We start from the raw sequence: 15,335 nt of genomic DNA on the forward strand, positions 1-15,335 counted from the left end.
CTGCTCTTTCCCAAATGTCATTAGGTGTGGCTGTTTTCACCACACAGAAACTACTAGACCATAAGCAGTATATTGAGGAGCAGTTGTACTGAGTATAATGGGTAACTCACTTCACACACCTGAATTTTTCAAAGCACTATTCTGGGCCAAACATTTCGGTCATTTACTTGTATGTACAAACAGAACTAACAGTCTCAGCTGTAATGCAGCCTTACACGGTACCTAACCCTAATAGCAAGTTTCAGCAGACATCCTCAAAACACCAACGTCACACCATAAGACTAATCTCTTGTGAAACGGGTAACCTCCCTGACTGCTAGTCAAAGTGAATCATTTAAGATCACAAAGCAACTTTAATTATTAATTAGTTATGCTGAGTTTTTAAGCATATCTTAGGAAAGATTAGGGCCTTCTGATGCAGTAACAGATAAGGAAGCATAGACAAAATTGAGTAACTTGTTTTGGCTATGCTCCTGTGAATGTGATTGCAGACACAGAGCAGATTTTGAGGAAGAGATTACAAAGAACACAAGGAGTTACTGTAGAGGGGAGAGGCAACAAAGTGTAGCTGGAGGAGCTGAGCAGAACCAGGCTCAGGGGTTCAGATCAGGGGACAAAACGAGATAGTTATGAGGAGGAGAGCACCAGAGCTGAGGATGTTGTTTTCCTGCCCTTCAGCCCTTCTGGCTGCTGCATCTTCATCATTGCCTTCTCTTGGATGCTTCCCAAGACACACAACCCTGTTTCAGGAATCCATTCTTCCTGCTGGAAGAGCTACCTCCCTCAACACCTTCTGCCTGTCCACCTTAACATGAGGCTGCCTCTGTGTGGCAGGCTAAGGAGAGGACATGTGTACTGCATGGAGAAGCAGTGCTGGGGAAGCAGGCTGGGATACTAACTAGGCGAAGCAACAAGCCACTTTCCACAGCCTCTGGAATCTGAAATGCTCTCTTATCTTAGCAAGTTGGGTTTTTTTTTGGCCTTGCTGTGTCAAGGAGCGGATCGCCACCTTTCTTCTGTAGCTCATTTAGCTCCTTCTCACAGAATCACAGAATCACCCGGGTTGGAAGGGACCTCAAGGATCATGTAGTTCCAACCCCCCTGCCTAGCAGGGCCAAACATATACATTTAGATCAGGTTGCCCAGGACCCCGTCCAACCTGGCCTTGAACACGTCCAAGGACGGGGCATCCACAACCTCCCTGGGCAGCCCGTTCCAGGGCCTAACCACTCTCCTTGTAAAGAACTTCCCCCTAACGTCCAACCTAAATCTTCCCTCCTTCAACTTGGATCCATTTCCCCTAGTCCTGCTATTGTCAGCCCTTTTGAAGAGTTTACTCCCCTCCTGGGTGTAGGTTCCCTTCAGGTATTGATAGGCTGCAATGAGGTCACCCCGCAGCCTTCTCTTCTCCAGGCTGAACAAGCCCAACTCCCTCAGCCTGTCCTCATAGGGGAGGTGCTCCAGCCCCCTGATCATCTTAGTCGCCCTCCTCTGGACCCTTTCCAAAATCTCCATGTCTTTCTTGTACTGAGGGCTCCACACCTGGACACAGTACTCCAGATGGGGCCTCACAAGAGCCGACTAGAGAGGCTCTTCCATATCTCCTTCCATATGTCAAGGTGCAGGTGGCGGAATGTTGCCCCTATTTCTTGCTGACCTAAGCAATTTTCTCAGCAGGCTGAGAAAGCTCATCCTATGGATACTTGCAGAATCACAGAGTGGTAGGGTTTAGAAGGGACCTCTGGAGATCATCCAGCACAACTCCCCTGCTAAAGCCAGATTCCCTACAGTAGGCTGTACAGGAAAGTGTCCAAGCAGGTTCTGAATATCTCCAGAGAAGAGCCCACAGCCTCCCTGGGCACTGTTCTAGTGCTCTGTCACCCTCACAGTAATGATATCGTCCTTGTGTTCAGATGGAACTTCCTATCTTCCAGTTTGTACCCACTGCCTCTTGTTCTGTCACTGGGCACCAGGCCAGCAGCCTCCTGTGGCAGGGTTCAGGCTAGCATGGAAACACAGAAGTGCTTCCACAGAGCAGCTATTCTGAGCTGCCACAGAGAACAGCAACCTGATCCAGAAGAGTGCTCATCACATAGTCCTACTTTCTGTAGGCTGATGTTGTGAATCATGTTTAACAGCCAGTACCGAACAAACGAGCATAGCTTGTACCAAGCTATTGCCAAACTTGAGAAATCAGGGATGACACGCCAGCTCCTCCATCAGGGCATCAGACCAGACAGCCGCAGTGCTGCTGCAGGAAGTGGGAAAAGGTCACAAGGGCTGTGCATCTTTTTAGGGTAACCAGTTATTTTCTCCTCCACTGGGAGAAAACAAACACTAAGTTGTTTGCCTATTCCTACGTCTTGCCTTAGAAATAGAAACACTGAATACTGCTCCAGTGGAGGCAACCTCTTCTTGCAGTTCTTATTTTGCTCTCAATTTGCCTGACTTACTATCTCTCAGCTCTATCCACTAGTCATTAGCAGACATGACAGCAGTACAGTCTATTTAAGCAAAAAATGAGAGATTTCTGTGCTGATCTTGGGCAAACCACTGCCCTTTGCTTTTGTTTATTTTCTCATGTCACATTCTTTAAAAAAGACTGCTTGTTTTCTGGGGCAGAGACCATCACTTTCTGCACAGAGCTAAGACAGGTACGACTGATCACAGTAATAAAGTCTAAGCATAAACAATAAGATCAATAATGATTATGTTAACTCTAAACAGAATAAGACAGTTAAATAAATTCTTAGGAATTTATTACTAGTTTACAAGTATAAACAGTAAAATAAACTATCCTACAATCACTTTATTGTCATTACTATTTTAAATTATTGCAGAGCCTGAGGCTTGAAAATGGAACTTATGCCAAGCAGGAAGAAAATTCTAATTTTCCTATTATAAAAAGAGAGAGAGAGAGAGAGAGAAAGAACCAAAATATAAAACTATATTCTGCAGCCTCAGGGAGAATACCCAGAAATTTTTCAACATAAGGTTTCCATGAAACTCCATTTGGGAATACTTGTTAGCACATGTAATTGGACTAGGGCCTGGAAATATTGCATCAGGTTGACAGTACACTGCGTAATAAAAAACAGAACAAGTGACAAACCAAAAGGGAGGCAAGGCTCTGAATCACTTGTGAATCAATCATGGAAGCAACCAAAAATATGGCCAGAAGGACTTTGTCTAGCTTTGTCTGGACGCCATCCTCTGCAAGGCATGTATCTAAACTATTCATAAGAGATATTTATCAAATATTTGTCAAACTAAAGGATGAACTTCTGCTGCGCCCCTCAAGCAACAGGAAGAAAGGGAGGAGGGAAAGAAGCACATTATTGACTTCTATAACCTTTCCCCTCACCTGATGGATGCTCCATCTCTGATGCAGGAATGTTTGATTTGCAATAGTAGGCAGGCAGCACAAAAAACTGTCTTGCTCTAATGATGTAACAGATATTTGGTTGGAACTGACTTAAACTTCTTGCCTTGGAGGATGAAAAGGGCACGCTTAAAATGCAATCTGAAGCTCCCACAATGCATCAGAAGTTACATTAAAGGGCTGGAAAGCTACAGTCAGGCTAGCTTGTAGAGAAAGCACAAGAAAAAAAAGGCCTACAAAACACACAAGCACATGGATACAGCAAAATGCAATTGATTTCAATGGCACTAACTACATTTTGAGTTTTTCCATATTTACTCAAATGTTGTCCTGCACCAACTCCCTTGATCTGATCCAAAGGTCATTTAAGCTAATCAAGGCCCTTTCCTCCATCTTTGCAAAAGTTTGGATTGTAAGGGAGGCAAAACTACCTGAATCTTAACAGCCACACGCATTTCTATTCCTTTGGTTAACTTAAATGGATTAGGAATCCTTTCTTGTTTTTTTTGTTGTTGTTGTTTGTTCATTGTAGTTTTTGTTACAGTCTTTGTCCCTTGCTCATTAGTTTGTTCTCCACTGATACAAGTTTCAGAAGTCAACTATTTCTATATACTATATAGAAATCTATTATAAATCTACTATATCTTTAAAGAAAGATGAAGAAAAGGAACTTCTGCAGATCACAAGGAAATCTTCTGCTTGATATCAAGGTAATCTTAAAGAAAACTCTAATTTCATTTTAACTGGGTCTATCTCCAGCCAATGGTATTTTTGGATCTACTAAAAACAGTCATCTAGTATCTCATTTTTCAAAGAATTACATAAAACATTTAAAATATGACTAGTACCTAAAAAGTAAACCACAACGTTGGACCATTACTCATGGTAACAAAAATGAGACAGTGACGCCTTATTACATTTTGGTCATGTTAACTATTACTGTTTACTAACACTTGTCAGGTGGCAGGAAGGGAGTATGAGCAGGCTTTAATGCAGTCTAGGCTGAAAGACCACTTGCTGCAGCTCTCTGCTACTGCTGGTCAGCTTAGTTACATAAAATCCTCTTTGGCACTTAAAGCACTTCATGTCTACAATGTAGATATACTGGAGCTTTTGCTCAGAAAGAAGCAATTCCATATAGAATGATAAGTGAAATCACAGTCAGCAATTCTGTAATAGCTCGATTCCTTCCACAGGAAGTCCTCTCAGATTCATATTCAAACATTCCCACAAATACATGACTAGGGCCCTTTCCTACTAAAAGAGCACATTAACTACTTACACTATTCATGTTATTTACTATTAGTATATACTGCTCCCTCAAAACCTCTGGCACTTTGGTTAACATTATTACTGCTGCTGTGCTTTTGCTTGCTTACAACTGCTGTATTTCTCCATTGTAGCATAAACACAATGTTCCATTTTTAGAACATTTGCCTAGAAGAAGGTTTGAGTCTAACACAAGCTGAGGCCTGTGACACATAACTGGAATAGCAAGATCTGTGATATTTCACTTATACCACAATTTTGTAGAGCAGTGCAGTGCTTCAGATGTTTGAATAATGCTGCATGAAAAATACAGAAGTATAAATTTGGTGCACAAAAATTAGAGATGCTACTGTTCCTGGGTTCTGAAAATACTGTAATTTCTATTTCACACATCATTAGTTTTAAGAAGCCTTACTGATAGAAGAAATGAATTGTAAACCTAAATTTCAGACAAAGAAATTGTAAATATTTGGCCTAAGTGACCTGGCCACTCACAAACATGTTATGTGGACAGCCAAGAATAGAATCATAATCTCATATGCCCAAGTAATGGGCAGTTACAATTAAATCTTCTTACCCCTAGTTTAATAAGATTGCAAACATGCAGGAAGGTGGATTTATGGAAAGGAGGCATTCCATGGAATATCCTAAGCTGAAAAGGAACTACAAGGATCATTTCCTATGGAATTTCAAAATAAAAAACTCCTTTGGGAATATAAAGTACTTTCACATACAGTCTCTTCTGCAGAGATTAAAGGAATAATTTTAAAATCTCAGTTAACCATACCTGTCTTTTTCTCTTACTCCATCTTTCTCATGCTGGTAGGCAGAAGGAAAGTTTTATAAATTGCCATAAATTTCACAGTTTGATCTGCCACAGAAACTGCCCTGTTTTGCAAATTCCTTCTATTCAGTAGTTCCCTACAAACAGGTACTACATATGAGATTAAGATAAAATTCTTTTAGCCTTGTAGGCCATTAGTTCACGAAAGGTAGATGACAGGGATGATTTCAGAAGCAAGCAGAAAGGCCAGTGGAGCCTGATAGAAAAGAAAAACCCAAAAAATAAATTCTCTTCCTAAATCTCAGTTCCTGTTTATATGTGTTCAACAATGAAAAGATTTAATGTTAGACCTGGGACTTCATAACACAATGAGATTTGGGGAAAATAAAGACTTCTTGGAAATGAGTACAAACAACACACATTGTATGCATTTCATAGTTATATGTAAGGAATCCCTGCTAAAATTTTGCATTTTAAAAACTATTTTTCACACCTTGGGAAAAAATAAGTACACAAACAAAAAGAATTATCTAAGAGCCTTGCACAATCTCCGTGCTCTTAAGCTCCTACTTAAAAGAAGATAAAGTATCTCTTTCTTTGTGCTATAACTTAACTGAGCATAACTGTTCTCTGGCTGTTTTTCCAGCATTTTTCTTTTATCTTTGCTAAAAGCTCCAGTTCTTTGCTGATGACAATTAGCTTTATTTGCAAATCCTACAACTTCAGATAATGGGAATATCCGTTTCTCTATTACAGCTCAGAAAACCTATTTGCTTTTGCCTGTAGCGATTAGGGGGCTGTTAGTCATCTGGAGACAAATACAGAACTCCTTCATGCCACCAACTCCATTCAAGCCAAAACTGAATAAAGCTGTGGCAGCTGTCAAATGCTGCTGTAGAGATGAGGTGCCCCATAGCAAAAGAAACCTAACTGTAGACTGCTGGGAAATCATTCCTCAGCCTACCACGAAGAAATCTTGGTGAATTATACTTGCCATTGCTCAGCAGCACTTCTTGGCTACTCTGGTGACACTATCTACTGCTACTACTGGATGACAACAGTCTTGATTTAGAAAAATCAATCTGCCTTCAAATGACAACAGCAATACTGACCAACATCAGTGCATCCTCCACCTGTGCACAGAGTCTGCGCTGCTCAGCTCTGTGCAATGTCTGTGTGGATGCAGAATGTCAGAAACCATTTGGTACTTAATTTTCTCTCTGCTGTAGCTGGTTTCCTGCTTGGCAGGTGAAAGTGAAGGACATATATTTGATCGTAAATCTCCTGAAGAAATTCTGCAGCACGTATAACCTCTGCTAGGGTGCATGCATTCAGAAACTGCAGTCTAATAATATTATTACACTCCAATCATTTCAATCCAACACATGAAAAAAGGCAAACATTATTTCCAGTGATGGAAAGCTAAGTCAGCAGATTCAAGATAAAATCAGATGGACCTTTTCTAAACCAACGGCCACGTCACAAACACTAAATACTGCTACAAACCTAAAGACTGCTACAACAACAGATTTGGCATTTAGCTTGCTAACCTGGCCAACAGTGGCTAAAGCTGTGCACTGCCACAGAAATTACACAAACGTGACCCAGCCTACAATAACTGATAGAGCTTCAGCTTAGGAGGTTCAGACTGGTCATGAAAAAAAACACATTTTCTCAGAGAAGGGCAGCAGGGCACTAAGCAGATAAATCACAGCTGACCTTATCAGGTGCCAGTGACAGTCCCACTGTGAGTGGGAAGGAAAATGGACTAGCTGACATGTCGTTCTAAGAAACAACACATTGGGTTTCATCTGATCAATTAACATTCAAAATGAGGTCTAATAGAGTATTTAAAATGGAAACACGGGGCATTTAAAAAAAAAAAAGGAACAGAAGAATCAACAACTGCAACATGATGAAAAGCCTCACTGAGTGCCCATATGCTTTGACAGGTAAATAATTAATTGATTTTGGCAGAACATGACAAATTGAGAACAAAGGAGAGAGGAAGAGAAATGAAAATATATACACCATGTAAAACTGCTTTATATTTGTTAGCCTTATACAGGATTTGCTAACTACAGTGCATGTACATCTTGTGTCCAAAAACATTTCAGCATTCTCTTGATCCATATGATCAAATTAAAAAAAAACAAAACAAGAGAACAAAAGTGCTATGTTCTTCCCAACCTCTTGAAGAAGTGGAACTCTCACAACATCCCAGTGCTATGCCACCATGACACAGCCAATTAGTTCAGAATTTATATAGATGTTTCATCAAACGACAATTTTAAATGTTACATTTTATGCTTGTAATTGCTGCATTGGAAGGGAAGGAAGCACATTCGGCAGGGAAACATTTTTCTTTAAACAACAACGGCCTTGGAGAACTGTTTATTCTTTATTTGTCAGCAACAGTTTCATAAGGGCCATGTTTTTCTAAAAAAAAAAAAAAAAAAGAAAGAAAAAAAAAGCTGAGCTGCTTGGTATGTCAGAATGGATGGGTCACTTGAGTTTCAGTGAGTGGTGTAATCATGGCAGTGAATCACAATAAATAACGAAGTCTAATTAATACAAACGTAGGAAATGCTACTGTTAGGGAGGTTTCCACTGAAATACAGTTTTGAAAATAGGGATATCTTCCTCTGCAGGAAAAAAGAAGAATGTTTCCAACTCTTTCTAACATATAGTACTTAACAAGAAAAGCGGCATAATGCAGTAATATATAACTTAAATCTCAACCGCCTAGATTAGTCCTGTAATATGACTTTATTTACAATTTTAATATATTTCCAGACGAAGATACAACCTTTATCTTCAGTGCTATTACATTATTTGTCAAGAATGGGAAACAAGGCAGAGAAACAGAATCAGCACAATGTTTTGCACAAAGCCATCCAAGCTCACAGTCATTCAGTGAAAGGCTACGTGTTTCAAAACATGCAGCTGAAGGTCCTGTTACAAGGAACAGCTACATCTGTGTTAAGAGCCCTGTAAAAAAAAAATCAGTGTACATAAAGCTTTAATTGGCAGTGTCTGCCTTCTGTGGAATTACATTTTCATTTTCTTCATATTTCAAAGGTAAAATACATTACAGCTTTAGATCTCGGTGGAAAAAACTGTCAATGATTTTGGCTATTTATCTGCAGGCTATACCTACAGTGAGGAAATAATCTTCATGCTGTAAGTTGTGAAATATTTAGCACAACAACAGTTAGATCACAGCTTGGGCTCTAAAATGCCACAGCAATACAAGGAATAAATACTAAGACATACATCATTACAGCAAATTTACTCTATCTGCTGTCTTGCATAGTTAGACACCAGCTCGTGTCAAACTGGAAGCCGTGCAAACATATTAGCATAGCACTGCTCTCAGCCTAGCAAGTCCAAGATCTCAGCAGAGATTATTTGAGCCCAGCACTGTCCTGGCTGGCCCACATAGCTTCAGTCTGCCACGGACTCACATCCCACTGGCATGGAGCCTGGGACTGGCTCTGCCTGCAGGGACCGTGCATGAACGCTCGTAGTTACTTGGAATAGCATGAGGAGCCATTCATTCACACACAGAAACTCCACATACACATATTTCATTACACTGCCACAACTCATAAGATTAGCAAATCAATCCAGATCCACTCATGAAGTACAGCTACTTCATTCTGCTTTGGCACAGCCAGTATTCCCTGGAAGGTCTGCACCATTTTGCTTTTAAAAATTAGAAGAGCTGATTTGCACCATTAACAACTGCAACACAATGAAAAGCTAATTAGATTTCCAGCTAATTTTAAATTGCTTCAGATAATCAAAACAAGGAAAACCAGACTATATAATACATCCTTACCGTATTTCACATATCAGTTTCCCAAAAGAGAAAAGGCATCCCATGACAGTTGCATAAAAACAAAAATTATCTTTCCGTTGTAGGGATTGACAACATGAGAGAAAGAAAAGGCAACCAAAGATGCCTTTGGTATTATGAATTCAAAATCAGAGCTCATACACACATTGAGAGAAAGCAAATTAGAACGAATGTGGAAACACAGCATTGCGTTACTCATACAACATCCTCTGCCTTGTGGTAATACAATGAGAAGAATGAATGCACTGAAGAGCTTATCAAATTTTGAATCGTCGATGTGAAGTCCCTTAGAAATGGCTGTTTCAAAGTACTACTGAACACAAAATGATGTACAATAGCAAAATCAGATACGTGCATTTTTCAGTTCAACATTCTGAAATACATTCAGTGGTACAAAGGATGACTACATGTTCAGTTAGAGGCTTCAATGCTCCTCCTAGAAGTGCTCACAATGCACAAAAGCTTCAAGTATAGCTTCTTAGATTACAGTCACAAACCACAACCAGTTTATATATGTACTTTCACATTTGTATGCATTTTCATACATGTGAAAGGAGAGAGGAAGATTTCACCCTAGTGGAAGGAAAGCGCTGGGTAGGTAACTCCTGGAGATTGAACGTTTTATACAATACAGGAAACTGTAGAGCAAATGCTGTTTTTTTCAACATTTTTTATCTGTTCCAGGATCACTGGTCATATGTTAACTCTAATACGTCAGTATCTTGGAAATCACAGAGCAGTCCAGATTAGACTTTTAACTAGAAAAGTGAGTCAACTTAAGGAATTACTGTCACAGTTAATACAAACAAAGCCAGTTCTGACCTACTGACTTAACAGAAGTCCATGAGAATTGAAAACAGCAATCCACTGGCATAGTGACTCACTGCTCCCTAGATCCTGTATGTTACATTCCTTCCTTCCTTTGCAAATATATAGGGACACTGTGATTCCATCTTTTAAAGTCAGATAGAAACTACAATAAAAGTCAAGAAAGCTCTCTCTACATAGAAAGCACAGCACTGCATTCTAAAAAGAAATGAGAGGTAACGTGGCATTCCAACACTCACATCATCCACTTTAAATAGTATGTTTTATACAAGCATAAAACAATACCATACCCTTTTAACTGCATTTCCATTCTCAGAAACTTGGATTATCTCAGTTACTGGATGCTTGCTTTAGCACAGTCAGCTTCATGGGCCAACTTGATTCTTTTGAAATACCGCTATGTATCGTTTAAGTTGTAAACAACCTTCTTTCCCAGATGTGCTTGTGAAATTCCCTAGAATTAATCCAGGCTATTTTGTTTTTGTCTGATGTTACTTTTCCTTTATGAAGCTTTTTTCTTTATAATCTGATAATGAAGCTAAACAGTCTGCAAACAATTCCGTATGACACAGCAAGCAGCTGCAATAGTCCCTAACTTTCACACACACGTGCCCTGCGGTACAATATTTTCTGAAAAGCTGCACCCCTTTCTGGTGACTGCAGCTAATCTGCAGAAACACAGTCAGAAGGCAGGAATGGACTTACAAATTAGACTTCAGCCTAGGCCAGCTGTTTTTCTAGCTTTATTCCCTTTATGACCATCTGTCCCACCTGCTAGTATATACTTCCCCTCACACAGGATACTAAAATGATTTGCTGTGCTGGCTGACATACGAGCATAGATGGAAAATGAACTGGATTAAATCCAACCTTGTGCCACTCAATATTTGGAGCTTTGGAAAAGGACCTTTTTGACTGCCAGTAAAATTTAAATCTGTCTCAAGTCTACTTCAATTTATGCCCACTTCACCTATGACCCAAACACTAACAGAGATTGTTGTCACTCTGCCTATGCTCCTTCTGGACTCCGCCAACAACTGAGAGGAAACAGTAGAGTTACACAAGACTCTCCTTTCTGTAAAGCAACTTCTGTCTTTTAAATACACTAGTACACTCTACTGAATGAACCTATTGAGATCTATCTTGTCTGTTTGCTAAAGGCAAATCCACAAAATTCTGCAGTCTATACAGGCGCAATCTTGGGGTTTCGAAACTAGATGGATGCCTGTTTATGTTCCACTTGCCAAAGCAGATATTTGGGCTAAAAAGTCATGCTAAAAAAACAAACAAAAAAAAACAAACAAAAAAAACTAACCTTGTGCAAAACTCCCAGAGAGACACAATACAAACAAATGAGGAAGTGAGGAACTGGGAAAGGTTGAGAATAGGGGAAAAAAATTAGATGGCGTGTTGCTGCATGTCTTAATCCTGTAGTCATGGGCTCTAAAGTTTTCTTTGCTGTTTTTGATGAGATTAGCAGCAGAATAAATCTTATCAAGGAGGTCACACATACTCTGCAGCATTTATTTTCCATACTGGTTAAAGCATGACAGCTAAAAAGGAAATAACTACTTAAGCATAATTCAGAAGACTACACAACATGACACTGCCCAAAAAATCAGGAAGAACTTTACAGTTACAAAGTGTATTGTTAGAATTTCATCTCATTTACTGCTGACAATAACAGGAATAACAGGAAAGGAACTGCTGAAAAAGCACAAGAGAGGTCAACAGTTTTGGAGTATTATTTTTAAACACATGCAAGAGATAGATGAGGCTTTTAAAAGACTGTAGAGCAGGCAAAGCAAGGGGACGAAAAATTACGTGCGTGACACAAGGAATAAAGACAAGAAGTATAAAGGAGAGGGGAGAATAAAAAGGAATAAGAACATAAGGCAGAATTTAGAAGGACACATTTTGATGGACTTTATGTTTCCAACAGAAAATTTTAAGTTGACATCTGTGTCCATACATTGTCTGAAATTAATTGCTAGTTAACATACTACGTTCAGTAAGAAGGCAAAGGAAAACCATGGTATCTTAACTGAGCCCAGTTTGAAACATAAAATTAAAGAAAAATAGATTCATTTTCACATCAGTTCCTGGCAGCTGCTCAGCATTCCTTACTGTCATAGCACTGTTTGCTAGCTGAGTGCTGAAAACGTGCCAGAGCTGTTGTGCGCTTTACTGTCCTGAGATCTGTAGGTCTGCAATTTTGAGACCAGATGGAAAAAAACTACTTTTGAAAACCATTGATGATGCTAAAGTTTATCAAATAATAAAGTGTTACGTAGACTTTGGGGGGAAAAAAAAAAAACAAAAACAAAACACAAAAAAACTTACAGAATTTCTTACAGAATTATAATATTTAAAGAAACCAACACAAAGAACACCTGCAAAACGGTCACAGCCACATTGTGGATGCTCTCTGACACCACCAACTGAAATCCCTCAGGCACTCAAGTTCTAGCAAACAACGTACCTTGAAAGACTCAGTCATGTGCTTTGTTGCTTCCTCTGAACATCCTCCGGCCATGCACTTGTTCTGACAGCCCTAGAAGGAATACAAATAGAATTCAATGTGTGTTGCAGAAAGGTTGATACACATTCAATTAATTATTTTTAAGAGAGACTGTATAGAATGAATTATCAGTAAATATATTGGAAAGATCATTCTTGGTAGTTTCTTAGCATAATTTTCCGCCTTCCAGGCTTACGTCTTCCAGTATTACTTCAGTTGCATTACTTTGCATAGCTGAGTTTTAGCAGGAGTGACAACATCTTAGACTGGATTATTAATCTGAAGTGCAGTAAGGCTATAGACAGCATCACACACCTTTTATTCAAAGCTGAGTAAATACATTATGTTTTTACACATTTTCATCAGATCGCATTGCCTCTACTAAGGCATTCATCCCAGAAGATTTGGTTTTCCTTTTTCTCAGAAATGCCTGACTAACAGAACAGAAGAGAGAGGAAGATTTTATTAAACAAAGGCAGTGATAAGGAACACTCATCTATAAAAATACATACTCAAAGTATTTTGAATTACCTATTATGTTGAACTTCACTGTCCTGCCACTGATCACATTAAAATAAAAAACTACAAGAAAAGAAGTGACAGTTGTTCTGTTCAGCAACAGAAGGTCAAAAAGCACAGGTGCAAGCCATCTATCTACAACAAAAATCCTGTTTTCAAAGCATCAGCCTTTGTGGGTCCTCCTGCTTGAGGACCACCTTCCTTGCCAGTGATATTAAAACCAACAGCATGCATGGAAGGAGACAAAAAAAGCTTGACAGCATTTCTTGTTTCTGAGCAGCATCTTTGATGTCTGGGGGATGGGCCACAAAGGGAAGGTGGAGAATGACTAGAGGGAAGAGCCACTGCTGAGAGAGGGTGGAGGAAGGGTGAGCTAGATGCTGAGATGTGGCAGGGGATGGGTGGGCACGGGGACAGTCAGACTGGTCACAGGGCTGCCTGAAACAGTGAGGAAGGACAGAGGCACTAAGGGATGATGATGCCAAGGCTGAAAGGCATCAGCTGTGCAAGAAAAGGGTCTGGGCTCCTCATCACTTGGTAGCTGCCTCTGACAGGCTCATTGATCAGCTGTGTTGTGCCTCAGCTGGGAAGCCCCAGCCCAGGAAGCCCCATGTCGAAAGTTCATTTCTTTAAAGGAAAAGCACACTGGAAACCTGTGGTCAGTCTGATATTGGTACCTCAAGGGCTTTCCAGGGAGCAGACTTCACTCCAAGGATGCAAGGTGGGTGGCAGTGCCAGGGAGACCTGGCCCCCAGAATCTGTAGCAGCCACCACATCCTAGGAGCTGGAGCTGCATGGGATGCAAAGCAGGACGCACACAAAGCAAACTGCATGATTTTCCCCCTTTCTGCAGACCATAGGAGTACGGCAGACAGGAGAAAAGAGTGGTATCTCCATCGGGCCTTTAATGGATAGCAGGCTTGCTACCAACAGAAGATAAAGCAAACACCCAGCTACAGATCTCACTTCCTTCTCTCTCTGTTCCCAAAATCCCAGAGAGGCCATCATGACCCTCCAGACTTTTCATTCCATCAGCTTCAGCCCTTCTGTTCCTCTGTTGTTCTTCTTTTTTGTTCTTCCCGCTCAACCTTCTATAGGGAGGCATGCAATCACAACTACAGACTTCTCCTCATTAACTAAAGGAGGATCTGCTGAAAGAAATCATAAATGTCTTTATGATGCACCAACATAATTTCTGCTAAAACCTTACCTTAAAAGAGGGCAAGAGAAAAGCCTACTGGCAGTGGCAAAGGAAGAAGGCACAGAGACAGCGGCAGTGAAGCACCATAAGGAAGCCACCACCCAATCCAGCACGGCTCCAACCCTGCCATACCCTGCTGCAGCAGCAGGGAGGATAAAGTGCCACACTTTGGCCCACTCCCTGCTGCCACCAAGCAGCAGCCAGACCTCGGGTGCCATTTTGTGCTCCTCCATCTTACACAGTACCCAGTTCTACAACTGGCTTACTGCAGCAGAAACCTCCTGGCACCCACAAGCACCAAAGCTGCAGGCTCCTTGAGCCCTGCCTCTCCTTACCTCATCCCTTGCAACAGCAACACTGGTGGCAGCCATGCCGATGTCACCTTATGGGCAGTCCCATACTGCCCAAATTGCACCTGCAGCTCTCACAGGGCACGTGCAGATGACGGGCTGGACACCCTAGCACAGAACCCACTGCAGACAGTGGGAACAGCAGCATCACTCACAGGATTCATAAGTTGAGAGGTCATAGATAGTTCTGAAAAGATGTTTAAGTAATAAACCTTCTCTGTTGTCTAGTTTTTTATTTATTTAATGGCTCTGGAAATTAAATGGTTTAATAATAAATCTTTTTAGTTGTCATGTTCTTTTCGTCATTCATTCACTTATTTTAATGGTGAAATCTCAGATCAAATTTTATCTCTCAAAAGAAAGTAGAAGCAATGGTTCTAATATCAATTTAATGATCTTCGGTAAGAACCAAGCTCTAGATCTCTAGACTTCTATCTGTAGAGATACACAAATAAATAACAGCAAAATATCAACTATTAATTTCAAGAAATACCCTCTTGTTCCTCCAGGAATTCAACAGCACCTCCCAGATCCGTGTCATCATCCAATTTGCTGAGAATGCACTCCACTTGTGCATCCAGATCACTGATAAAAATGCTGAACAGGACTGGCTCTAGAA

General features: G+C 40.4%; 1 protein-coding gene across 1 annotated transcript in view; it reads right to left on the bottom strand.

Moving 5' to 3' along the window:
- The window catches only part of BCAT1 (branched chain amino acid transaminase 1), a gene marked incomplete at both ends in the record, with an annotated part of 39,829 nt that extends 26,401 nt beyond the window's left edge, over positions 1–13,428 (bottom strand). Inside the window, 2 exons of the mRNA XM_079549312.1 lie at positions 12,608–12,679; positions 13,360–13,428. Of these exons, the coding sequence (XP_079405438.1) occupies positions 12,608–12,679; positions 13,360–13,428 (141 nt within the window). The remainder of the gene's footprint in view (positions 1–12,607; positions 12,680–13,359) is intronic.
- Between the last annotated feature and the right edge of the window lie 1,907 nt (positions 13,429–15,335).

Source organism: Tetrao urogallus, assembly GCF_951394365.1.
Source record: "Tetrao urogallus genome assembly, chromosome: 1".
Classification (NCBI taxonomy): Eukaryota; Metazoa; Chordata; class Aves; order Galliformes; family Phasianidae; genus Tetrao; species Tetrao urogallus.